The sequence below is a fragment of the Poromitra crassiceps genome (assembly GCF_964638095.1).
Source record: "Poromitra crassiceps genome assembly, chromosome: 19".
Lineage (NCBI taxonomy): Eukaryota > Metazoa > Chordata > Actinopteri > Beryciformes > Melamphaidae > Poromitra > Poromitra crassiceps.
In genome coordinates, this window is record NC_139646.1 from 2,804,878 (window position 1) to 2,829,877 (window position 25,000).

Genomic DNA, 25,000 nt, shown 5'->3' on the forward strand with positions numbered 1-25,000 from the left:
GAGTTTATCTCTAAACAGTTACATAACCCTTTAGATGCCTGTCTGTCTGTCTGTCTGTCTGCCTACACACTACAAACACACACGCACGCACACACACACACACACACGCACGCACGCACGCACACGCACACACACACACACACACACACACGCACACACACACACACATCCCACTGGGCCCTGTATAATGGTGTTTTGCTGCACAGGCGGAATCTGTTTCTGCCCAGCCAAGGAGGATTATGCACATTAGAAGCTGACACGCCTCGGGATTCTCACGGGATTCCCGTGGGGTGGGAGGAGTCATTTCATTGTTCATCACGGGATCGGGACGGGACGGGAAAACGGGAGCGGGCGGGAGCGGGAATCATGACAACAATAGACCAGTTTTCATAGCCTATATGCTTTTTTAGTTTAGTTTTTTTTAATAAAGGTTTGAATGAAACCTGCAGTAGAACACAAAGTAAACAAGAAAAGGATAAGGGGAGAACATCAAATCAAAATCATTGTATTGCCTAAAGACTAACTAACCCCACAGCGGGGGAAAAGGAGCGGGATGGGCCGGGAGTCATTCTACCGGGATTTTTTTTTACCCTGGCCCGGGACTGGAATATGTCTGTGGGAGTGGGATGGTAGTGAAACACCATTCCCGTGTCACCCTCTAATGTACCGATTGTACCACCAGTGAGGCAAATCAGTTTATCCTAAAATATTCAGATGACTCTACTCTGATATCCCTGCTGACGGAAAGTGACGACCGAAGCCAGTACCAGTTAAGTGTAGACCAGCTTGTGGAATGGTGCGACAAAAATGCTCTTGTAATCAACACCAGGAAGACAGAGGAGATCATTTTTGGCATTCCCCCTGACTGTCAGCTACCCCCAGTCATCATTCATAATGAGAGTATCAAACAGGTCCCCTCTTATAAATATCTAGGAGTGATGATAGATGCTGCCCTGTCATGGATCCCTCACATAGAATTTATCTGTAAGAAGATTCAGAAGCGAATTTACTCGCTCCGTAGACTTAGATCCTTTGGTGCTAGTAGTCAGATTCTGTCACTTTTCTTTACCTCTGTTACTCAGAGCGTCATGTTGTACTGTAGTACGGCTTGGTTCAACAGCTTATCGGTTTCCTTGAAAACCAAGTTTTTTAGCCAGTTAAAAATCTGTGCTAAGATTATTGGCCAGCCTGCAGAGTTTGTGTTTCACTCTTTTAAAGAAGCTCAAATCAAAAGCATGCTTAGACTAGCTACCAGTATATCCTCGGACCCCTTGCATGTTCTGAATGGAGAATACCAACTGTTGCCCTCCAGGAGACGCTTTAGAGTCCCAAAATTTAGACGCAATAGACTGAAGAATTCTTTTGTACACCAGTCTATTGGTCTGCTCAATCAGAACAGGTTAACCTTTTGAACTGCTTGCCTTCTGTAATTATGTGGATTAGTTCTGGATGTCTTGTCTTTGTCTGTTGTGTCTTTCATGTGTAACTTTCATGTCTTTATGTTTTTCATGTGTAACTTGTTGAACGGAGAATGCCATTGGATGCAAAACAAATTTCAGCCTGCTGACAATAAAGTTGTATCGTATCGTATCGTATCGTACATATGCACGCACACACACCCACACCCACACAAAACAGACACACTCACAAATGGTCCCAAACCAAATTTTCATCTTTACACTGATGGTGACAAGCCTCACTGAAGGCAATTACAAATACTCTGTGCCAGATGACCACTGCAGAATTTTTCACTATGAGTCTTATTTGCAGAATCTACTCCATGCCTGAAACCTCTACAAATGCACCATTAAGCACCGCTAAAATGCCTGAGAGGATTGGAGTGGACAATTTAAATCCCTTTTACTTCAATAAGGCTCAAGTCGGCTATGCAGCATACAGAAGCAGAGAGAGAGAGAGAGAGAGAGAGAGAGAGAGATAAGGCTCTTTCACACACAGATCGCGCAAAATTGCACTTTAGGAGTCCCACAAAGCCCGCAGCCTCGCCACAGAAATTGCTTTCACACAGAGCCAAGCAGCACGGCCACATTCCCGTCCTGCAGTGTACTTTCAGGTGAAATCCCCCGCTCCCGGATTGAAAGGCGAGCACCACTCGCATGGTGGGCGGACTCGCCTTAACTCATTGAGTGCCAGCCACTTTTGGAGAACGGACGCTCCCAGTGCCAGAGTTTCAGAGCGTTTTCAGTGATTTCTCGAGGCCCACAGAATATTGTGTGATATTACTATGTAAACACCGAACATGCACAAAGAACGAGGAGACTCTATTGTATCATCAGCAAAAAAAAGTTTATTGATACCATTTTCCGTTCTTTAGTTATGAGCCGGAGAAGATAGGTTGTTTTCAGCAAAAACAGACGTTTCAAATTAGAAGCTGAGATATTCAGCCTTTTGTGAAATGAAGCATTTCAAGCACATTCACTGACTCTGAAGCTAATATTTTCTGATGTAGTGACATGGTGTAGTTGTGTGGTGCCCTGCGTGCCCCACCCCCTCTCCCCCCCCTCAGCTGCAAACTCCTCCCCACACTAACACACAGCCTCACTATTTTCGGAGCGCTCCGTTTTTGTGCGCCGGCTCCCAGCGCGACACCGAAAAGCCAAACCGGACTGCTGAGAATGGTTTGGCCCTTCGGCGTCGGGTGCTGCTTTTCTGGCGGCTAATCGTGTGGAGAAACTATGCAGCAGAGACAGAGGGGCTCAGTTGTGGGCGCGGATTGACTGCTGTTCGCAGCCAACGTCAGCTCCAGCCAGAGCAATCGATATGGCTCTGGCTGCAGCATGCATCGGTTTCTCTTTCATCACGGGGCTTTTTCCTGCTGTTTTCCTGACCTTTCTCTAATCTGGAGAGCACTGTCGCCACCTAATGAGTCCGTAAAATAGGTTATACACCTTCAATAGCTACAATATTTGTACAGGAGATGCCTGAGGCTTTGATCCACGTCCCACCGCCAAAAAACGCATTTGACGCCGATCGACGTCATTGGCACTCAACGTTACTATTTACTTTGACGCCGATCAACATCATTGGCACTCAATGAGTTAATATCAAGACGGGCTCCGCCGCGGAGTGCATCTGCCGACTTTCTGGCAGCGAAGTGTTGCATGAATTGCATTCAAGGAAAGCCAACTTTATTTATACAACACATTTCATAGAAGTAAATTCACTGACTAAGCAGATGGATATGGTGTCACCTTGTGTAATTCCTTGTGTAATGTGTTGTCCACATGCAGCATGGTAACCAGGCTTTCAGTATTCATCTGATCGACTTTATGCACACACCATCATGAAGCCTATTAGGTAGGCTACAAGGCTAATTCTTTTCTTTTGGTTCCAGTTTTTTGTAAAGCAAATTATTCCCATCAAGTAGCCTAATTAGGGGCCGTTCTGAAAGACGACGCCCGCATATCAAACAGCTGCAGTCTGCATAACGTTCGTCGGGGGAATAGTAGCCTATAGACTACTATAACGTTAGTAGTTTTTGTAAGGGAATGCACAGAGCTGATTTCGAGAGGGAATATCCTCAGACCAACTCGCCACAGACAGCTATAGCCCTCTGAATCTTATTATTATATCCGTTAATTTGACCTACTAATATCAACATCGTTTGAGCATAAAGCCTAACCGCACGGAGAATTCCTCCTGGCGTCCCTGCAGTAGGCTACTTTTTGTACTTTCACTCGTGCACTTTCTTGATACATGAGGTGATTTCCCCTGTAATTTTTTTATGAATGAGCTGACCATTCGCACCTTTTCCGGCTCGCTGCGACGACGCTTTCAAGTGGAGGCGGGTTGCCAGGTAACCCGGCGCTGTTACTACCTACCGTCGCGGGACAAAAGGCGTAAATCAATTATCCACCAACGCGCGTTCACGACTTTCACATCGGAGGTGCGAATCCTATTTTCCGTGCATTTTTCGGCTTTCAAGGCCGGTGTGAAAGAGCCATAGAGATAGACAGAGAAGGGGCTGGAGAGAGAGAGACTGAGAGACAGGAACTAAAACTAAACCTAGAAATTAAGGGTTTTAATAAAAACGTCAAAGACTGGTTGAAGCTCCAACAGGTTTGTACACACTCTTAGGAGTGTGTACAATAAGCACACACTTTTAACTAAACTGAACATAATTTGAACTGTCTTAACTGTGATATTTGAATTGTTACTGTACTGACATTTGACCTGAATTTTACGTTTAGTAGCCTATCTGATCTTTGATATGTGTCTTTTTATTGTATTTTGCTGTATTTTTGTGTATTATTATTTTTATTTTACAGGCATGTCTGGTTACATCTAGGGACTGGCATTGCAAACTAGCCCTGGGCTATACATGCTTTGGTACAACTCATCATAGGTTTATTGACATTTTATGTTGTGAACACTATATGTACGTGTACCTGTCCCTATTCAAATAAACAAATAAATGAAAATGAAATGAAAGGGGGGGGGGGGGGGGGGGGGATCTTGAAAAGCCCTCTGTAACCACAGAGACAGAGAAAATGTAGAATGGCAGAGAAGGGAAAACAGCTCAAACTTTAACGGTATTTACCAGGCAGCCACTACGCAGTTTAATGGTATTTACCAGGCAGCCACTACGCAGTTTAATGGTATTTACCAGGCAGCCACTACACAGTTTAATGGTATTTACCAGGCGGCCACTACACAGTTTAATGGTATTTACCAGGCAGCCACTACACAGTTTAATGGTATTTACCAGGCAGCCACTACACAGTTTAATGGTATTTACCAGGCAGCCACTACACAGTTTAATGGTATTTACCAGGCAGCCACTACGCAGTTTAATGGTATTTACCAGGCAGCCACTACGCAGTTTAATGGTATTTACCAGGCAGCCACTACACAGTTTAATGGTATTTACCAGGCAGCCACTACACAGTTTAATGGTATTTACCAGGCAGCCACTACACAGTTTAATGGTATTTACCAGGCAGCCACTACGCAGTTTAATGGTATTTACCAGGCAGCCACTACACAGTTTAATGGTATTTACCAGGCAGCCACTACACAGTTTAATGGTATTTACCAGGCAGCCACTACGCAGTTTAATGGTATTTACCAGGCAGCCACTACGCAGTTTAATGGTATTTACCAGGCAGCCACTACGCAGTTTAATGGTATTTACCAGGCAGCCACTACGCAGTTTAATGGTATTTACCAGGCAGCCACTACGCAGTTTAATGGTATTTACCAGGCAGCCACTATGCAGTTTAATGGTATTTACCAGGCAGCCACTACACAGTTTAATGGTATTTACCAGGCGGCCACTACACAGTTTAATGGTATTTACCAGGCAGCCACTACACAGTTTAATGGTATTTACCAGGCAGCCACTACACAGTTTAATGGTATTTACCAGGCAGCCACTACACAGTTTAATGGTATTTACCAGGCAGCCACTACACAGTTTAATGGTATTTACCAGGCAGCCACTACACAGTTTAATGGTATTTACCAGGCAGCCACTACGCAGTTTAATGGTATTTACCAGGCAGCCACTACACAGTTTAATGGTATTTACCAGGCAGCCACTACACAGTTTAATGGTATTTACCAGGCAGCCACTATACAGTTTAATGGTATTTACCAGGCTGCCTGCAGACAGACTGCTCAGTTGGGTTATAAACCAAAAGTTAGCAGTTCTTTGTTTTGGGGTGATTTGGTTGCCATGTGCACCCTAGTCTCTCCCCAGACTCAAATATTACGTTGAATCGCTGTGCTCCGCATACTGCATTGAGTCTGTGCCACGTCGCAAGTTCACAGCTGCTGTTTTGAAGGCGGGTCTAGGGGTCAAGCTTTAATGAATGACAGTTTGTAGCACCAATGAGAGTGGTTCATTTTCAAAAGTCAACACAGACTCAAGTTGGGTAGGCGCGCCTGATCGCTAAAGTCGTTACTGATTGGTGCCCCCAGGATATCGGGGCTGAACTAATCACTGGCCAGGATTCCAACACCAGTTTGGAGCTAGCAGTGTCCCAGACCCAGAGAGAGAGATCTGCAGCATGCAGTAACGTAGTGTATCAACGTAAGAACCCTCATGGGTCTGGCGTTGAGACTAGGTGTGCCCTTACCTTGGAGGTGCTCTGGCACTCCCAGTGGTAGTGGAGTAGGGACTGGCTCTCTAGGTCCATGTTGGGGTCATAGGACTGCTCCGCACTGAGCTGCAGGTCCTGGGTCCTTGACCACACCCTGTAGTTACCCCCCTCAATGATCGGCACCAGCCTGACAAGGAAAATGAAAAGGTATCACATTAAACACAAAAACGCAATATAAAGAATATAAAGATAAAATAGTGACCATTTTTTAATGTTTTGTCCACTTAACCCTAACCAGTTGTTAGCCTGTTGGCCTATGTATCAGCATAGTTACAAGTTGTTAGAAATGTAAAAGTTGACATAAAAGTTAGCACAACAGTTTAGACCATTCACTCTTGTCATCCACTCTGTAATCTATCACAGTTTTAAACTCCCAAGACAAGGAACAGAGGAAATTTCCTCTGATGGTTTTAAAAATAAGAGTATATGATTATATGAGTATATGATGAGTAATTATATTAAACATTACTTCTATAACACTCCTCAAAACAAAGTTACCGTGTGTTTTACATGATAGCAAATCATTGGTGGAAAAGAAAAAGCAGTTAAAAACAAAGGGGAGAAAAGTGTAACCTGCAGTTCAGGGCAAATCAAAAGGATCAGGGGCCACTAACCTGGCAGGGATGACATTGAGTTGCAGACAGGCGGCCTTCCTTAGTGGTACACCTTGATACGACAGAGAGAATACCACGGTGTAGTTCCCTGCTGCCAGCGCCATCTTAGGCACAGACAGCTGCAATCGACGCGTGTCCACTTCCGCCGGGAGCGGCACGGTGGAGACGGGCACATTCTGAGAGGGCCGAGACGAAAGCCCATAGTGGTCGGAGCCTACGTTGCCGTCTTGCTCATTGTTGCAGCGGGTCGCAGACAGGATCTGCCAGAGGTACTGCGCTCCGTAGCGATTGCAGCCTTTCAGGTCCACGTTGGCTTCCACCAAGGCGGGCTGGGAGCGCCAGATGGCCAGACGGGGGGCTTGGACCACCTGAACTTCTGGTTCCTCACACTCCAACACCCTGATGTTCACCTCTACCTGGGCCTGCACACTGCTCACCAGGTTACTGCAATTCACCTAGTAGGGAGAATAACAAGTCGGTGAGATGAAACAATAAAATTCCAGTCAATGGTTTCACAAACCGCTCTCTGACAACTCTATTTAAAATATTTGATGGATCAACTGGTATTTTGTGGGTCTACATAATGGATCAACATAGTTAGAAGAAACCTACTTTGATCAGGTACTGTCCCGGGCGTCTGTACACATAACGAACGGTTGTGGTGTTGGTGGGAAGTGGGGCAGATCCATCACCAAAGTCCCATAAGCACTCGACAGGATTAGATCTGGGCGTGATTGAGGCCATCATTGTCACCGTCTTATTGATGAAGGTGTCACGAGGCACTGCATCCAGCACAGCGGCGGTCAGGAGGTTTTGGACCTGGATACGCTTGGTGATGTTCTGGTCATGATGAAGTGCGTTGAAGGCCTTCAGATAGATGATCAATAAACCGGCCTCTTCTGGTGTGTAGGGCACCTGTGTGATTTAATAAGACAAATCAAAATGTACTGTATGCACCTGAACAGCCATTTCCATGCTTACTCTACTAAGACGGCGATGATAATAACAACAGGCATCCTATTTAAATGATCGGTTTTTACCCCTTTGCCCATCAGAGGTGGAGAGTGGACATGGTTCAATTCAAATGTCCACAGGAATGAAACGGGTTTTCCTGTTAGGATGTTGGCCACAAAGTTTCTCTTCACACCGACGGGGATGGCAGCTTCGCAGCAATCCAAGATGCTCAGTCCAGTCACTGGCTCCATCACCTCAACTTGGAGGTGGTATCTCTTGGCGCTCACCTGGATTCCCACATTGGAGCAAATGAAAAACATGTGTACTGTGTTAATTTAATTAACCATTTGCCACTCATAAGAGAAAAAACTGAACAGCCATAACATCTATATTACTGTATATACTTTAATCTTCATATCTTTACACTTGGACTTTACCTGATTGTGAGCCGTGAGATTCACCATGTAGGTATCCACCCTGCTGAACTGGTGGACGTAGGTTTGGTTGACTTTAGGGAAATCGGTGACATCTCCACTGATGCTGAGGATCAGTTGAACGTCTGAGCCTGCTGTCATGGAAATGGTGAACTCCACCCTCTCACCGACTGCTACAATATTACTACTACTACTGCTACTGGCCCTCAACTCCAAACCCATGATCTTCTCCTGAACAAAGAACTCTCTGGAAACCACTTGCCCGCCTACATCATTGGTAGCATTCAGACTAATGATGGTTGTCTTCGGCTCAAGGAAAACCAGAGAGGATTTTCTTCCCATTTCTGTTCTACCCCCGAACAGCCACATCCACGTCACATTGGTTCCTGTCTGGACCTCCCCCTGGAGTGAGATGTTGACACCTGTTGCCACGTAATTCTGCTCAGTCACATTGGTAGCAGTGAACCTCAGCCCAGAAATGACCTCCTGGACTCTGACAATCTTTGACACGACCTCTGAGCTGACCTCGTTGAAGACCTCCACACTGACCAGCTTCTGGCCAGGACTGGCAAAGGCGTGCTTCACCCAGGGCTCGTTCCATTGCAGAGCATCCCCATTTACAGACCAGCGGTACTGCAGATCTGAGCCGTCCATAGTCAACACTGTCAGGTTAGTTGGGGCATTGACTGCAACTGGGTTGTCACTGATCTGTAGGTACACCCTCCCAACTGGGTCCAGGAACTGGATGGCTCTGGTGACAGACAGTTGGCCCAGGAGGTTGACTGCCCGGAGAAGGATGTCACACGGACCTGGTACAGAGAAATTTACATCCACAGTCTTCCCACTTCGGTTGAATTCTGAGCTAATAGGGTCTAGCTCTCTGATGATGTTCCAAGTAAAGGACATGTTGGTTCCTTCCCTTAGTGCCGCCTGGAGGTGGAGAATGCGGTTTGTCGGAAAGCAGCAGCCCACCAATCCAATGCCTCCTATCTGCTCCTCTGCTAAAATCTGCAACCCCTCAAGCTCACGTTGCACAAAAAGGAAGATACTTGCTTGTGCAGTTCCTACATCATTCTCTGCTGTCACAATGATGTTGAAAGTGCCTACAGAGCGAAAAGTGTAGAACATGGTGTGGGTCCCCGCAATTGAGGTGCAGCGGTCACACAAAAGAGGAGGAGAACCGGACACCATCCAGGAGAACCGGACACCATCGCCCTCCTCCATCTGGGCTTCAAAGTGGACTGAGGCATTGAGAGGGACGTTCACCAGGCTGGCGTTGACCGCAAGCCCACGGATTGGTGCGAGCACGGCTACAGCTAAAACAGTGCGGTTCCTGCTAACTGTGTTAGCTGCCGTCAGTGAGATATTGTAGTTTCCTGAGACAGTGTAGGCATGCGTGATATTCTGGCCTGTAAGAACACTCCCATCTCCAAAGTTCCAGGTGTAATCGACATGGGAGGCCAATGAAGAGGTGGTGAAAAGGTATGGTTCCCGAAGGGTCAGATTACTGGACCTGGTGCCGTTATGTTGAATAATAATTGCACCTATTGGCATCTGAACTTCAATCAGGACACTGGTGTTAATAGCGGAGATGTTATTGAAGACGGTGACAGTCACAATGTACTGACCTGGGGTTTTATAGCTAGTCACTTTATTCCCAGAATCATGGATCAGTACAGAGTCTTCCTCCGTGTCAAAGTCCCACAGGTAGCTGTAGTTAAACTCTGGCTCAGGTCTGGCATTGAATCGTATCTCCTCCCCCACACAGAAGTGTGTCTTTTCAAGGGTAAGGGTGACATTGGCCACAGCTGGCTCCACACAAACCAGGTTGGAGAAGTTGGCTTTGGTTGCGTTGTTGACCCCACTGGAAAGAAGCAGAGACAGGTGGTAGATCCCACTGGACCTGTAGGTGTGTGTGACCCTAGGAGTGCCACGGTGTGTCTCATTGGCGCTCCCGTCCCCAAAGCTCCAGTCATAAAGGTGAGTCGATGCATTACCAGACACCCAGGCCTGGAAGGGGATGGGGCTCTGTTCTTGGACACACCCAGACGGTTCCATCCTCACAACCTCGAAGAGGAACACCTGGACAGGTAGAGTGGTCCAGCAGGAGCTCACAGCATTGCTGGCAGTCACGTTCACAGTGTAGTTGCCTTCTTTGCGGTAGGTATGCGACATCTGAGGCTCGGCTGTGGTGTAGTTGGTCCCATCGCCCATGGAGAAAGTCCAGGTGATGTTATTGCCTGAAGCGAGGCGCGCCCACACTGTAGTGGAGCTGTGGAGCTCCGTAGGAGAGGAGCTCTCTGCTCTTAGATCTCTATACACGATCTCCTCGTACACGAGCATGTCAACACAAGCCGTCATTGAACTGATGGTGTTGTTCACCGACACACAGACATTGAAGACTCCGCTCTGTGCGTAGGTGTGCGGCACTTGCCTCTCGCGGCCCTGCAGCGGGGCAGAGCCATCTCCAAAGTGCCAGGTGTAGTGGATGCCATAGGCTGAGGGGTAAGCGTGAGCCTCAAAAGCCGCTGATTTGCCAGCTACGAGGAACGGAGGCTGTGTCTCTATGTCGACACGATTGAGGATGCTGTAGACGTTCATGACAATGCGCTGGCTGATGTTCTCATAGCGATTGGACACTGACAGAAGCACTGTGTACACTCCTTAGAGGAAAGACGGGGAGAGGGAGAGATCAACAGAAAATGAGGAGAAATGTCATTATGTCACTACCTATAACATTCTAATATCAAATAGATTGCTGCAACATCAGGCTGAAGTGGCTGCTATGCCATTATTCATGATGGTACGCAGCGTAGACAGAGACAGGGATTAAGTTACCTGGCTGCGGGTAGACATAGGTGACGTTGTTGCTTAGGAGCACCTGATTGGGGGAGTCTGAGCAGAGGAGGGATGGGGCGTAGGGAGGCTTGTATTCAAACTCCTTATAACCGCCATCGCCAAAAGACCATCTGCAGCATACAGAGACAATGGAAAATCATTAAAGGACTACCTTAAGAGGAATGGTGCTGGAATAGATGCGTCGAAACGAGACCACCACCACACACACGCATGCACGCGCGCACGCACGCAATCACTAGCTGAAGAGTGGAAATCTTGTTTGACGAGGCAATAGAGGGTTTGGAGAGGGAGAAGTGGAAACTCAAGACTCAGGAAGCCTCCCTGGGCCAAGAATGGTGAGAGTGGAGGGAAAGCGAGTGAAGGAGGGAGAGAGAGTTGGAGGGTGGGAATGTGAAAGAGGGAGGGAGGGAGGGCACGGAGAGAGGGAGAGAGAGAAAGAAAAAGAAGGGGAGAGAGAGGAAACGGCAAAGCAGAAGGGAAAATTCCTGTCAGCAATCTGCTCTAACCGCACGGTTATAAATCCAAGACTGCATATGATTGCTGCAGTGCTATTACAGAGCACATAAAGATGAAAACAGAGAGACAGAGAGATATATAAAGAGAAGAGAGAGAGAGAGAGAGAGAGAGAGAGAGAGAGGGAGAGAGAGAGAGGGAGAGAGAGAGAGAGAGGGAGAGAGAGAGAGAGAGAGAGAGAGAGGGAGAGAGAGAGAGGGAGAGAGAGAGAGGGAGAGAGAGAGAGAGAGGGAGAGAGAGAGAAGAAGGGACTAGTCAAACACAAACAGATGTACTATACCATATATTCACAGACATAAAAGTAAAAGAGTGAGAGGGACAGAAAAATACAAAAACAAAAACAGATGTCCTGCTGTACCTGTCTATCCATCCATCTATCTATAATATTATTTTCATTCAATCTGTCCAGTAGGTGCAATTACTTATTGTATTATCCAGTACTATATTGTGTAGATCTTAGCTATATCATGTTCTCTACTGCTGCAAGGGCCAGATAAACCCATGGGAATCATTCAAGTTTAAAGAGATAGTTCACTTTTTTTTTTTAAAGTCTAGCCCTATTTGCTAGTACTTACCAATGATGATGTTGATTGGTAGAGTTCTTTCTCAGCACAATCCATTCCTCACAGTAGCTCTATGAAAAATGAATGCAGGGTCAACTCCACGGGGTCACACGTGTACGAGCTGACTGAAGCTCACTGAAACGTACTTTGTGTGCACGTTGGCTGACATTTCAGTGAGCCTCAGTCAGCTTGCAGACAGGAGCGTGACCCCATTCACCTTGCATTCCGTTTTTTGCCCAACTTACCAGAGCTACTCTGAGGAACGAGAGAAGAAAATGGGGAAAGAGGGCTACGGCGTTCTGTCGAGTGTAGGCTTTCTCAGAAGGTGCTCATTGGATCCATAGGGTTGAAGATTCAGTAGAAAGAACAAAGGAAGTCCAAGGCAACTCTTCAAGAATATTTTAAAAAGCCTTTAATAAAATATGGAAGCCATATTTTATTAAAGGCTTTTTAAAATATTCTTGAAGAGTTGCCTTGGACTTCCTTTGTTCTTTCTACTCTGAGGAACCTCATGGATTGTACTGAGAAAGAACTCTACCAATCTACATCATCACTGGTACTGTAAATAGCAAACAGGGCTAGACTTAAAAAAAAAAGTGAACTATCCCTTTAATCTAAATCAAATCTAATCGATGCTCCTCCCCCGCTGCGAGTGGCCTGCTCCTACCGGAAGGTGGCGACCACAGGCATGTCGAGTGTGTGTGTGTTCGTGTGTGTGTGTTCGTATGTGTGTGTGTGTGTGTGTGTGTGTGTGTGTGTGTGTGTGTGTGTGTGTTCGTGTGTGTGTGTGTTCGTGTGTGTGTGTTCATACCGGAAGGTGGCTGCCACAGACATGTCCAGGAGCACAGAGGCGGTGAGCGTCTGAGCCGAGCCCTGAGTCACCACATCCGGCACGCCCGTCACTGTGAGGTTGGCCATGTGCTGCAGCCGGTCCACTGTCACGTTGAAATGTTCCGTTAGGTTACTGACGTGATTCATGGCTGTGACCTAGAAGAGACGCAACACAACTGCTGAGACTACAGGTCAAACTCTGACCTCACGCAACACACGCTCCAGAGTCTCCAGGTGCAATCCTCACATTTTCCACAATATCATTAAAATGAGGACTGCCCGCATTCCCTGGTCTGATCATTAAGTAATTAAGTCAGACCATGAACATATTTTAAAGACCCTGGCAAGGCACCAAAACCTTCCAACTATGCAATTTAGGGCCTTATGTAGCTAATTTTAAGTATCAAAAAGTTGTAGACATTAGTTTGAATCCAAATCCTCAATATATCCATTTAGCTGTTATAACAGATTGGGGTTGGAGTGCGCAGTGCTGTACGTAGGGCTCATAATGTTAACACGTCATGAACATTAATCACTCATAAAGAAGCTCTCAGTTTTCTGCCAATTTTTTTCTTCTTCTGCGATTTAAAAAATGCCACCCCCCTCCGCAGCCTGAGACGATACTCGCACATGCGGCGTGGCATTCGGCATTTGCCAGAGCCCAGGGACTGTGACCTGGCCAGAGAAACCCCCCCCGCATTCCAATAAGAGTAAATAAAACTCATTCTGATTCTAATTGGTTGGTTTAATTTGCATAAGAAATGATGTCAATGTTGTGTGACTTGTATACCTGGGCAGGATGATATATCAGAAACAAGTCAGTCACATAACTTTTGAATAAAGTCAAAAAGAATTCAAGATCCAAGATTCAATTGAATAGCCATAGTGAGGAATCAATGAGGAATTTGACTTAGTGCAGTGCAGTATGCAGTGTAGTCATCACATCAATAGCAGAAGATGGAGCAAACAGAAAACAACCTCGAATTATAAATTATAAAGTGCAAAGTAATGAATAATATAAGAATTCACTCCCCACCCACCTTGTTGAACTCTCTCCTCAGTCATTTAAAAAATATACAAAAAATATGTTGCTATATAAATAGCCCAACATTAATTGCCACTTGCATTTCTGTCTTTTTTTTGTTTTGTTTTTTTGTTAACATTTTTACTTATTTTGTTTGTTCTAATCTCTGTACTCTGATGTCCTTGTGTGTGTGTGTGTGTGTGTGTGTGTGTGTGTGTGTGTGTGTGTGTGTGTGTGTGTTTGTGTGTGTGTGTGTGTGTGTGTGTGTGTGTGCGCGTGTGTCTGTGTGCGTGTTCTGATTTATGTTTTTAAGCTATGCTTTTTTGTGCCTCTAAGATATTTTGGGGGATGCCGCTTTGTCAAGCCCCTTGAGGGCTTTTTGGAATCTCCTTGCATGTTTTCTTTTATTTAAATTGCATTTGATGGTGTCTTTGTATGCCGATTATTTTAACATGTGCTAAATAAATACAAAAATACAAATAAGTATTTTAAAGTGACATATAATGGGGGTGTGGTGGGGGGGACTCACTGTGAGCTTGTAGACAGCAGCGTTCTGGTAGATGACATTGAGAACAGTGTTGTAATAGGTGAAGTAAGGCTTGTCATCCACCGTCCACTTAAATGTAGGATTGGAGCCTTCCTGCACTGATGCTGTGTAGCTCTGAAACACACACACGCACGCACACACACACACACGCACGCACACACACACACACACACACACACACACACACCACACACACGCACACAAACATATATACATACATACAAAGATGATGATGATATAGCAAGAAAGTATGTATAGGCCTATTAAGAGTTGTCACAGTGCTGCCACTTGTGGCGGTAATATTGTTTCCCTCCTCAACACCGGCCATACCCGCTATACGAATGTCGCCAATAGGGGGGTCTAAGCGCTAGCAAAGTCAGCGTCACCAGAATGAAAGTGAAACTTAAAATCCTTCTGCAAACTGTATTAATGGAATTTGTAAACATAAGCATTTTTAATCAGAGATGTATAACACTGTTCAGAGAGTTAATGTGAGTGCAGTGCAGATTCTGACATATTGACCTTCTTTAGGCTACTTTGAACTGACTAAATACTTGGGATTGTACTGGACACATGACTGTCACTATAGGCAAGGACAAATAATTCATCCTATTAATGCAAATTGTCATGTTAGTCATCAGATATAAATGATTAGTATGTTTTTAGTATGTCCATTTATCATTGTATCATTTATCATAGTACTTGAACCGCCCACCTCGACAACACTAATGTATACACACAGAGACACATGCACACAAACACACACTCACGCACACGCAAGCGCACGCACGCACGCACACGCACACACACACACACACACACACACACACACACACACACACACACACACACACACACACACACTCACTCACCACGACTGACTCCATCAGCACCCTGTGTGTAGGGTGTGGCTGCACCAGCAGGCCCCTGAGTGCTTCTTCTAGACGCACGCCCACGGTCAGGCTGGCCTCCGTCACGTTGCTGCGCGCCTCCAGCTCCACCTGCACCGGGCCTCTCCGCTCCTCCGCCCCCAGCCTCAGATCCAGCACCGCAAACAGGCTCGGCTCGGCGGCTTCCACCCCCGACGCTGGGCTCGGCCCGGGCTGACAGAGCCCTGGGCTGGAGGAGAACTCCGGGGGGCAGGCGGACTGGAAGATCACGCTGTGGTTACTGCCACGCCGAGACACCGCGGTGATGTAGCGAGACTGGACACGCAGCAGCAGCCGGGTATCGTTGGGCTGCAGGTAGAGGGTTCCGTTCTGGGAAGGGGGGTGGAGGACCGTCAAGCCCAGAGGTGGCACCACCCGCACCTCGCACGATGCTGAGACCGGGTAGGATGGTTCAACGGAAGTCACCTGCAATATATCGAAGTTCATTTTAAGTCCATCACTATGTTCATCAGGATAAATTAATGTAGGTAAAAAAGATGATTTATCCCAGCAAACATTACATTGAAGAGACGTTGATGGCCTACATGACGTTGAAAACCTGGATAAAATGGGCCATTCCGTTTCTACTGGGACCTGGGGATTTAACGGTTCAACGGTCAAGATTGTGTGACGTCACCTGCCTTTGGACTTTCTCGGACGAACTTGGGGGAGCCGCACCAGCCCTGACCTCAAAATAAAAAATATAGCAGCTCTGCCCTTTAACAGTAGTTAAAATGGTAGTAAATACTGTTTATTAGCACTTCTGTCTTATTTGTGTCTCATTAAATCAGCTGTACACACAGTACTGTCTAACTTCAATGTGTAGACATGTTGCTACAGTGTTTGTATGCTCAAAATACCACAGAATGCGTTATCAACTGTTATTGCTAACAATGGCTAGCCTGGCTAGAGCTAACCCTGGCTGGTTTCCCCGACTGTTTAAATGGAACGCCGACAACTCGAGTGTGACGTCACCAACTGTGATATTCCTAATTCCCAATGCAAATGGGATGGACCAAAAATAATGCCAATATGAAATTTGAGATGACGTACGAAGCTTCACACATTCAATGTAAACTTCCATGTATGCCAATTCAAGACTTAGACATATTGCAGCGCTGACACTAAGTCCCAAACCTGCTAACTGCATCGTTGTGTATAATCATAAACATCTCTGTTCAATATGTTTACTCAAAACAGTTTCCAACATGAAATTCTACCGTGCTATAATATCATATCAATCTTGTGCTTGTTTGGGTCACGTCATGCAAAACCTAAGGGGTTGCACAGCCTCCTGCATGTTGCCATCTGTCAAATGCATGCTGGGATAGGATACATGGAGACTTAGCAAAGTTGCCTGACCAGCAGGTTGTAGAGTCCTGGCTGTGGTAGACCAGCTGACAGCTGGGCTCCCTGCAGCTGGGTCTCGCTCTGTCCCACGTAGAGCACCCTGACGGGGCAGACCACCTCCCCCAGCCAACCTCCCTCGCCGTCCTCCACCAGCGCCTCCACATCGAGCTCCGGGTCTGGGCCAGGGTCGGCGTCGGTGTCGCGGTCAGCCGAGCCGTCGGTCGACTGGCTGCTGGCGTTGCTGGCCCAGAACCACTCTGATTGGTTGAGAGCTAAAACAGGTTGTCGCCACTGTGAGTGCGGGGGTGTCTGGCAGCGGAGGAGGGAGGCGGGGCCAGCGTCATGCTGCAGGGCAATGACATCACCAGGGAAAACCAGGAGGTCTTCCAACTGTTCTCGCACCTGAGAGAGAGGGATAAGGAAGGTGGATGTACTGTATACCATGTGTAGAAGTCAACTTTGAGTTTTCTGATCACTTTGCTTGGCACTGGGTCTTCATGAGGTAAAGCCAGACTAAGTTCTGAGAGTGAGAGCTGGATTGTAAACGGTCATAAATACATATTATTTACTTTATTCACGATTACGAATCAGCTTTACTTATTTATTATTTTTATCATACAGACTACTTCTTTACTCCTGAGTATTTATCATACAGACTACTTCTTTACTCCTGAGTATTTGATCTAGGGCTGCAACTATCGATTATTTTCATAATCGATTAATCTGTCGATTATTTTCTCGATTAATCGATTAGTTGTTTGGTCTCTAAAATGTCAGAAAATGGTTAGCAAATGACGATCAGTGTTTCCCAAAGTCCAAGATGACGCCCTCAAATGTCTTGTTTTGTCCACAACTCAAAGATAATATCAGTTTACTGTCATACAGGAGTAAAAAAACCAGAAAATATTCACATTTAAGAAGCTGGAATCAGATAATTTAGACCTTTTCTCTTAAAATTGTACTCAAAACGATTAATCGATTATCAAAATAGTTGTCGATTAATTTTCTGTCGATCGACTAATCGATTAATCGATTAATCGTTGCAGCTCTAATTTGATCATTCAGACTACTTCTTAACTCCTGAGTATTTGATCATACAGACTACTTCTTAACTCCTGAGTATTTTATCATACAGACTACTTCTTAACTCCTGAGTATTTTATCATACAGACTACTTCTTAACTCCTGAGTATTTTATCATACAGACTACTTCTTTACTCCTGAGTATTTTATCATACAGACTACTTCTTTACTCCTGAGTATTTTATCATACAGACTACTTCTTAACTCCTGAGTATTTTATCATACAGACTACTTCTTAACTCCTGAGTATTTTATCATACAGACTACTTCTTTACTCCTGAGTATTTTATCATACAGACTACTTCTTAACTCCTGAGTATTTTATCATACAGACTACTTCTTTACTCCTGAGTATTTTATCATACAGACTACTTCTTTACTCCTGAGTATTTTATCATACAGACTACTTCTTAACTCCTGAGTATTTTATCATACAGACTACTTCTTAACTCCTGAGTATTTTATCATACAGACTACTTCTTAACTCCTGAGTATTTTTATCATACAGACTACTTCTTTACTCCTGAGTATTTTATCATACAGACTACTTCTTTACTCCTGAGTATTTTATCATACAGACTACTTCTTTACTCCTGAGTATTTTATCATACAGACTACTTCTTTACTCCTGAGTATTTTATCATACAGACTACTTCTTTACTCCTGAGTATTTTATCATACAGACTACTTCTTTACTCCTGAGTATTTTATCATACAGACTACTTCTTTACTCCTGAGTATTTTATCATACAGACTACTTCTTTACTCCTGAGTATTTTATCATACAGACTACTTCTTTACTCCTGAGTATTTTATCATACAGACTACTTCTTTACTCCTGAGTATTTTATCATACAGACTACTTCTTTACTCCTGAGTATTTTATCATACAGACTACTTCTTTACTCCTGAGTATTTTATCATACAGACTACTTCTTTACTCCTGAGTATTTTATCATACAGACTACTTCTTTACTCCTGAGTATTTTATCATACAGACTACTTCTTTACTCCTGAGTATTTTATCATACAGACTACTTCTTTACTCCTGAGTATTTTATCATACAGACTACTTCTTTACTCCTGAGTATTTTATCATACAGACTACTTAGCTGCTTCTGTGGCCTCCCAAAGATCTTGGAGGCCATGTTCACTATTCTCTGCAGTTTGTTTCTCCATTTAATGTTCAGACTGCCATACCACATTCAAGATTCAACATTCAAGATTCAAGATTTTTATTGTCACTCCGTAGTACAAGTATCACGTGTGAAATTCTTGTGCTGTGAACTCCGTTTACAACATAGTACAAATATAACAGGGCATATGAGTGCAAAAACAACAAGAGACACAACAAGCAATAAGGCAGTAGAGTGATAAGACAAGTCAGAGACAGTGGCATATCCACTGCACATAGGTGCACATGTCATGTGCATACTCGAGTCGTGCTTAAACATTTTAAATTCGACGTATATGACGTACAGGTGCTAATAGCATAATACCTCATTAAACATACAATTAAACATTAGACATACATAATGGTAGCAGCTACAGTACTGTACAGTACAGCTACTACACTATTTGTGTATGTTAAGGAGTCTCGTGGCCTGCGGGAGAAAACTGTTCCTCAAGCGACAGGAAGAGACATAATCATACTAAAAGATAAAATACTAAGACCGCTGTCGATGTATATGCCCAGATATTTAGAATCGTCAACCATTTGCCCGTTAATGATTATTGGCTGCATTAAATGTTTATTGTTTTGTATAATGAGCTCCTTAGTTTTTGCAACATTTATTTTTTAAGGAGCTTGTCGAACACCAATTCGGAAAGGCTCAATACATGGTTAAAAAATACAAATTCTCTCCTCTCCCAGTCCCCCTCCTGCAGCAGAGCAACTAAAGCCATATCATCTGCATACTTGAATAAACGGAAATTTAGATGATCAATGTTAAACTTATTTATGTACGCAGAGAAAATAAATAGTGAAAAAATCATACGCTGTGGTGCTCCTGTGTTCAAGACAACCTCATCTGGCACTTGCCTGGTCCAGACCTTCGAAAACGCCCACTACACAGAGTTGCGTTTTTGGCTGCTCTTGGTCTGGCATCGTCATTATGCAAATGCCTTTTCTCCATTTGACACTAAGGCTGAGCCAATGAGCGCAGAGGGGGACTAACGATTGGCCAATCAGCATCAATAAAGAGCACAACAGGCGGGACTAAAGGCCCAATTATACTCTACGTTAAAGACGGAGAAGGACAGAGTCTTCTGTCCGTACTCTGCGTTCATTTAGTGCGTATTTCTGTCCGTCCTCTGAAAGCTTACGGATACGCATGAAACGGAGCAGAACCACACACACGCTCACACATCTGACTCTCTACTGCCCACTGTTGGATGTATTGCTTAACATGACACCAACGTGAAAGACGCATGGAAGTATGTGGGCAGCGACGATTACACCGTTTGAAACGGACACAATTATTTTAGTATGAAAATGGAATATAATTGGGCCTTAAGCTGGTTGCACCTCAAGTGCGGTTGTCAAGACTGCGCCGAGGAATAACAACAATGGCTGCCACCATCGTCTGCTATCGAGGCTGTTTTAAATTGATTACTAGTGCCAATTACTTTGGAATCCTGCTTCGAGGGCATTTATTCAAAGAGGAGATGTGGTTTTGTTTTACATTCGCCCAACTGGAGTAAATATCGTAAGATTGAGTGATAATGAGCAATGTCTTTCTGCAGCCTTTTTTTATTTTATTTTATTTTATTTTATTTAGCAATTTAGATTTTTTAGAAGAATTTTTCAGAAAAACAAACCAAAAACAAACACAGATACAGTAAAAGAAAAGAAAGAAAAAACATACATACACTAGTGCCACCAGTTACAGCTTGTAAATATACATAAATTATGCTTGTAAATATATATACATATATAAATGAGTGGGATCCCACGCGAGGGAGGAAGACCGGCCGGGCGAGTCACCCGTCACCCCTAACCTCGTCAAGGTAGGCCAGAAACGGGTCCCAAATAGTTTGAAATCTCCCAGGTGAGTTGGTCCTCAAGAACCTGAGTCTCTCCATTCGTATGCTGGAGATCATGTCCGCCAACCACAACTGAAAACAGGGTGGAGAGGGGGACTTCCATTTCTGCAGAATGAGTTTCTTGGCAACAATTGTCCCCTGTGACAGAGACTGCTGCACAGCTGTAGGGAAGTTCAGAGAGGACTCCGAGCAGCCGAAGATGGCGAGTTCTGCCTCCGGCTGAAGGGTTATTTTGTAGGCCTTAAGAGTACCAGTCAAATATTTTGGCCCAAAATCCGGTCAGTAAAGGGCACGACCAAAAGGCATGAGACAGAGTGCCCTCCGACACCCGACACCTGTCACACAGTGGTGAGAGAGACGAGTACATCTTGTGCAATTTCTGCTTAGAATAGCTGATCCAACTTTAAATTGGATCAGCTGGTGTCTACTATTAACTGAGCCGAGTTGTATCACAGACAGACTCCTATCCCATATAATGTCAGACAAGTCAATGCCAAGTTCTTTCTGCAGCCTTTTGACAGTTCAGTGTGTCTCTGCGGATCCAGTGCTACTCAGTGTTCTCACTATTCAATTCCCCACAGAAGCTCAGCAGACAGATTATTAGGGGCTGCCTATTTTAAGACTATGTAGCAAGAGCAAGATAAGTTGAAGCGGGTTTGATATGTCTGACTTTGTTTTTCATACTCCTTCATCCAACCTTGTATCCAACTCCTTACATTCGAAGCAGACGTCTAGACTGACATCCATTGTGTTGGTAATGTTAAGAAAAAATGAATAGAAACTTATTCTGTCTCTGCTTTTGTGGTGGTGAAATGGCAAACTTTTTATCATCTAAGCTGGCTGTAAAAGCCATCAAATGAATGCTACCGTAGCCGTCTACAGCTCTCGGAGTTGTTTCGAATTTAAAGAGCAAAGAAAGCTCTTTGGATGTGCAATAAAAGCACAAATAACTGTGTCCTCGATGAAATAATAAAGTAGATTAAAGTATATTCTCTCACCAGTATGTGTGCAGCAGGTCCTGCAGGTAGGGTGAAGGGCACCTCATTCAGTAGGGTGTACCTGGGCCTCAGAACCCCAGGGGGCAGACGGTGTGCCTGGGTACAGTTAGGACAGGAGGATGGCTGGCAGGGGCTAGAGAGGCCCAGGCAACGGCCCAGGAACGGGCACCACTGCTCCAGTGGGGGGCAAGAAGATGGGGGTGAATGGTGCCTGGCGTCTCTGGGCACACACACAGCCACTGGAGCACACACTGGACCTCCACACCCTACGAGACAGATGGATGGGTGTTGGGGGGGGTATATGGATGAGAAAGGGGGTTGTATGAATGCGTGCACAGAATTAAATAATAGATTTACATTGAATCTATTAATATATTCCTATTAATTCATTTCTTCTTTTAAATAGCAAATGACAAACTTCCAAGGTGCAAGTGAAGAAATACCAGAAAGAGAAAATGTGTATATGGTATATTGATTTTTCTTTGGTCAACATATGTGTGCACTGTGTGCCTTTAGCTTTTTAATTCAACAAGCAAAATGGAATAAAACGGACAAGGATGCCCAGGATCAGGGGAGAGAGGCAAAGAACTACTGGATAAGAGTGATGAATTATTTGACCAAAGAGCTAAAATTGAAAAAGCAAACACCTCTAACAAGCCAAAATGTCTACACATGCGGGGTGTGTATGTGAGAGAAGTGTGTGTGTGTGTGTGTGTGTGTGTGTGTGTGTGTGTGTGTGTGTGTGTGTGTGTGTGTGTTTGTACTGGGAAACCAGCCAGTATGCTGTGCTGATGTCAGCACAGCAATCATGCGAGTTAAGTGAAGAGTACACTGTTCCTATAACCTGCCTGGAATTGGGCTTCAGGGCGACATTACAGAAACTTCCTAAATTCCAAATCCTATCCTAAATGATTGGTAACCATGGTAATTAGAGTTAGGACTTGATTTAGGAAAATACCCATTACAGAACAACAGTTCCTAAGTCAATATTCTCATCCTAATTTAAAATGGGAAAAGCGTATTACAGAAGCGTCCCAACTCCCCAAAATCTTAAAAAAGCTCTCCTAACTTTAAGATGCCAGCTATGCTGTCCTAACTAATTTACACTATTTTCAACTGGAACAACAGCCATCTTGCATCTCGTTATAATTTATAGCCTACTTATAGCCTACCTACCTACGTTATGGCAACTGGCAACAGGCAGTGGCGTGCCGTCCATTAGGCGAACTAGGCAAATGCTAAGGGCGCTTGAGCCGTTAGGGGCGCCAGAGAGGGTATTTTTTTTTTTTTTTTTTTTTTACAAATACTTTTTCATGATAATAGGCCTACTATTATTTTACAATAGTAGACAAAAATAAGAAGAACAACGTCTTAAGTCTTTAAATAATAGTGAAATCATTTTTCTAATTCTGGCTTTCTGGCTGCCCGGGCTGCAGCACTTTCACCATGGTCCCTAATCCATACCACCCCACCCCCTGCGCGGGCCGCGCCCCCTTCTACCTGCTCGGAGCTTTTTCCCAGAGTGGGGGAAGGGAGCTGGAAGGTGGGTGCTGAGGGTGCTGCAGCACCCCCTGGTGGCAAGAAATGGATTTTGAAATTGTTGGATTTGGCTGTCTTGTGTTTATACCACCAACAAGATGCATTAAAAAAACAGTTTGTGCTTCCCAGCTCTAATCTTATTTCATACGCTCTCTCTTCAAAAGTGTTTGATTTTCATCATAATCTGGTTTTCCATAATAATAATAATAATAATAATAAGTTCAGTGTTTATGCCTGTGTTTCTGTCTGTTGTAGTGTAAAACGACTAAAGGGAGAGCAGGTGCTTACATGAAAGTGAGTGAGAAAAGGAGAAGATACTGAATATGACATCACAACAGTATAATCCTAATGTTAATTTAAAATTAAATATTCTTCTAAATATGGATGAAAGTCCAAAAAACGTAAAATTTTCCTTACAGCACCCCCTACCTAAAAGTACTTCCAGCACCACTGGGGAAGGGCGATTCTGAGCCTGCACTGCAGTGCTGGATTAGCTGCGATATAATTTTTATTATATTTTCTTTGGGGGAGGGGGGAGGGGGGAGGGGGGGGCACCAGCAAAAATCTTGCCTAGGGCACCAACTTGGTCAGGCACGCCACTGGCAACAGGCGCAATTTATTTGCCGAAAGGCTCATGCGGGACCTGAATGACGTTTTGCGTTTTGATGACAGAACGCTCGTTAATCGATACAGACCGACTAGGCGACACAGGGCTCTGCCGGTTGTAGTACAACTTACAAATGCACTTCGGTTTTTTGCGAAGGGAGATTTTCAAACTGAAGTGGCTGACATATCCACAATATCTCAGCCTGCTATGTCACGTAATTTAACTGAGGTAGCAACAGCCATCAGCAATTTGGCTCCTCGGTACATACAGTTTCCAAGGGGGGAGGAATGCCTGATGCGGCAGAGAAGGTTTCTGCTATTTTAGCCCATTCCCTCTCTTTCACCTCCCGCGTGAGATTGGCTGAAAACTTTCCGAAAAGCACGTCTTTAACCTTTTCTACGGCGGTCACTAAGACCTCCAACTCATCTGCCTTGAAGTTAAATGCCCTTCGTTTTTGGTCCATTGCCCCACAATCTCAAAAATGTTCGACAACAACACACATCCTTAGCCTACTAGCTAATAGCAGGCTACTAGCGCTCCTACTTCCCCCACGAGTTGAGAAAGGAGGAGGTGTCTGTTGCTAGTGGTTGCTAGGGTAACAGACAGAAAAGTTGATAACCGATGCTGGATGAGTATTTAGGATTTCCTAACAAGACATAAGATAGGATTTAGCAAGATAAGATAGGATTCCTAAAGTTAGTTAGGATTTGCTTCTGTAATACCAAATCTGAAAAAATCCTATCTTAAACTAGTCCTATCCTAACTTAAGACATAAGATAGGGAGTTTCTGTAATGTGGCCCCAGATTTGGTAGTAAATCCATAAGAGAGTCAGGGGGTATAGCAATGGAAATAGACCCTTTTACAGTTTGTAAACAGCACGACGTATTTCGTGGGCGGAGCCGAATTCGTTGCAGAAAGTTACAACATTACAACTAAATATATGGAAGATCCCGACGCCTCCTCCACATATTTTAAAGCTTCGCCAGC

General features: G+C 44.6%; 1 protein-coding gene across 1 annotated transcript in view; it reads right to left on the reverse strand.

Moving 5' to 3' along the window:
• The window catches only part of pkd1a (polycystic kidney disease 1a), a gene marked incomplete at both ends in the record, with an annotated part of 133,359 nt that overhangs the window by 39,057 nt on the left and 69,302 nt on the right, over nucleotides 1-25,000 (reverse strand). Inside the window, 11 exons of the mRNA XM_083655271.1 lie at nucleotides 6,099-6,249; nucleotides 6,737-7,191; nucleotides 7,349-7,651; nucleotides 7,777-7,977; nucleotides 8,128-10,787; nucleotides 10,963-11,093; nucleotides 12,871-13,046; nucleotides 14,444-14,575; nucleotides 15,334-15,816; nucleotides 16,753-17,142; nucleotides 21,867-22,132. Coding sequence (XP_083511397.1) covers nucleotides 6,099-6,249; nucleotides 6,737-7,191; nucleotides 7,349-7,651; nucleotides 7,777-7,977; nucleotides 8,128-10,787; nucleotides 10,963-11,093; nucleotides 12,871-13,046; nucleotides 14,444-14,575; nucleotides 15,334-15,816; nucleotides 16,753-17,142; nucleotides 21,867-22,132 — 5,348 coding nt within the window. The remainder of the gene's footprint in view (nucleotides 1-6,098; nucleotides 6,250-6,736; nucleotides 7,192-7,348; nucleotides 7,652-7,776; nucleotides 7,978-8,127; nucleotides 10,788-10,962; nucleotides 11,094-12,870; nucleotides 13,047-14,443; nucleotides 14,576-15,333; nucleotides 15,817-16,752; nucleotides 17,143-21,866; nucleotides 22,133-25,000) is intronic.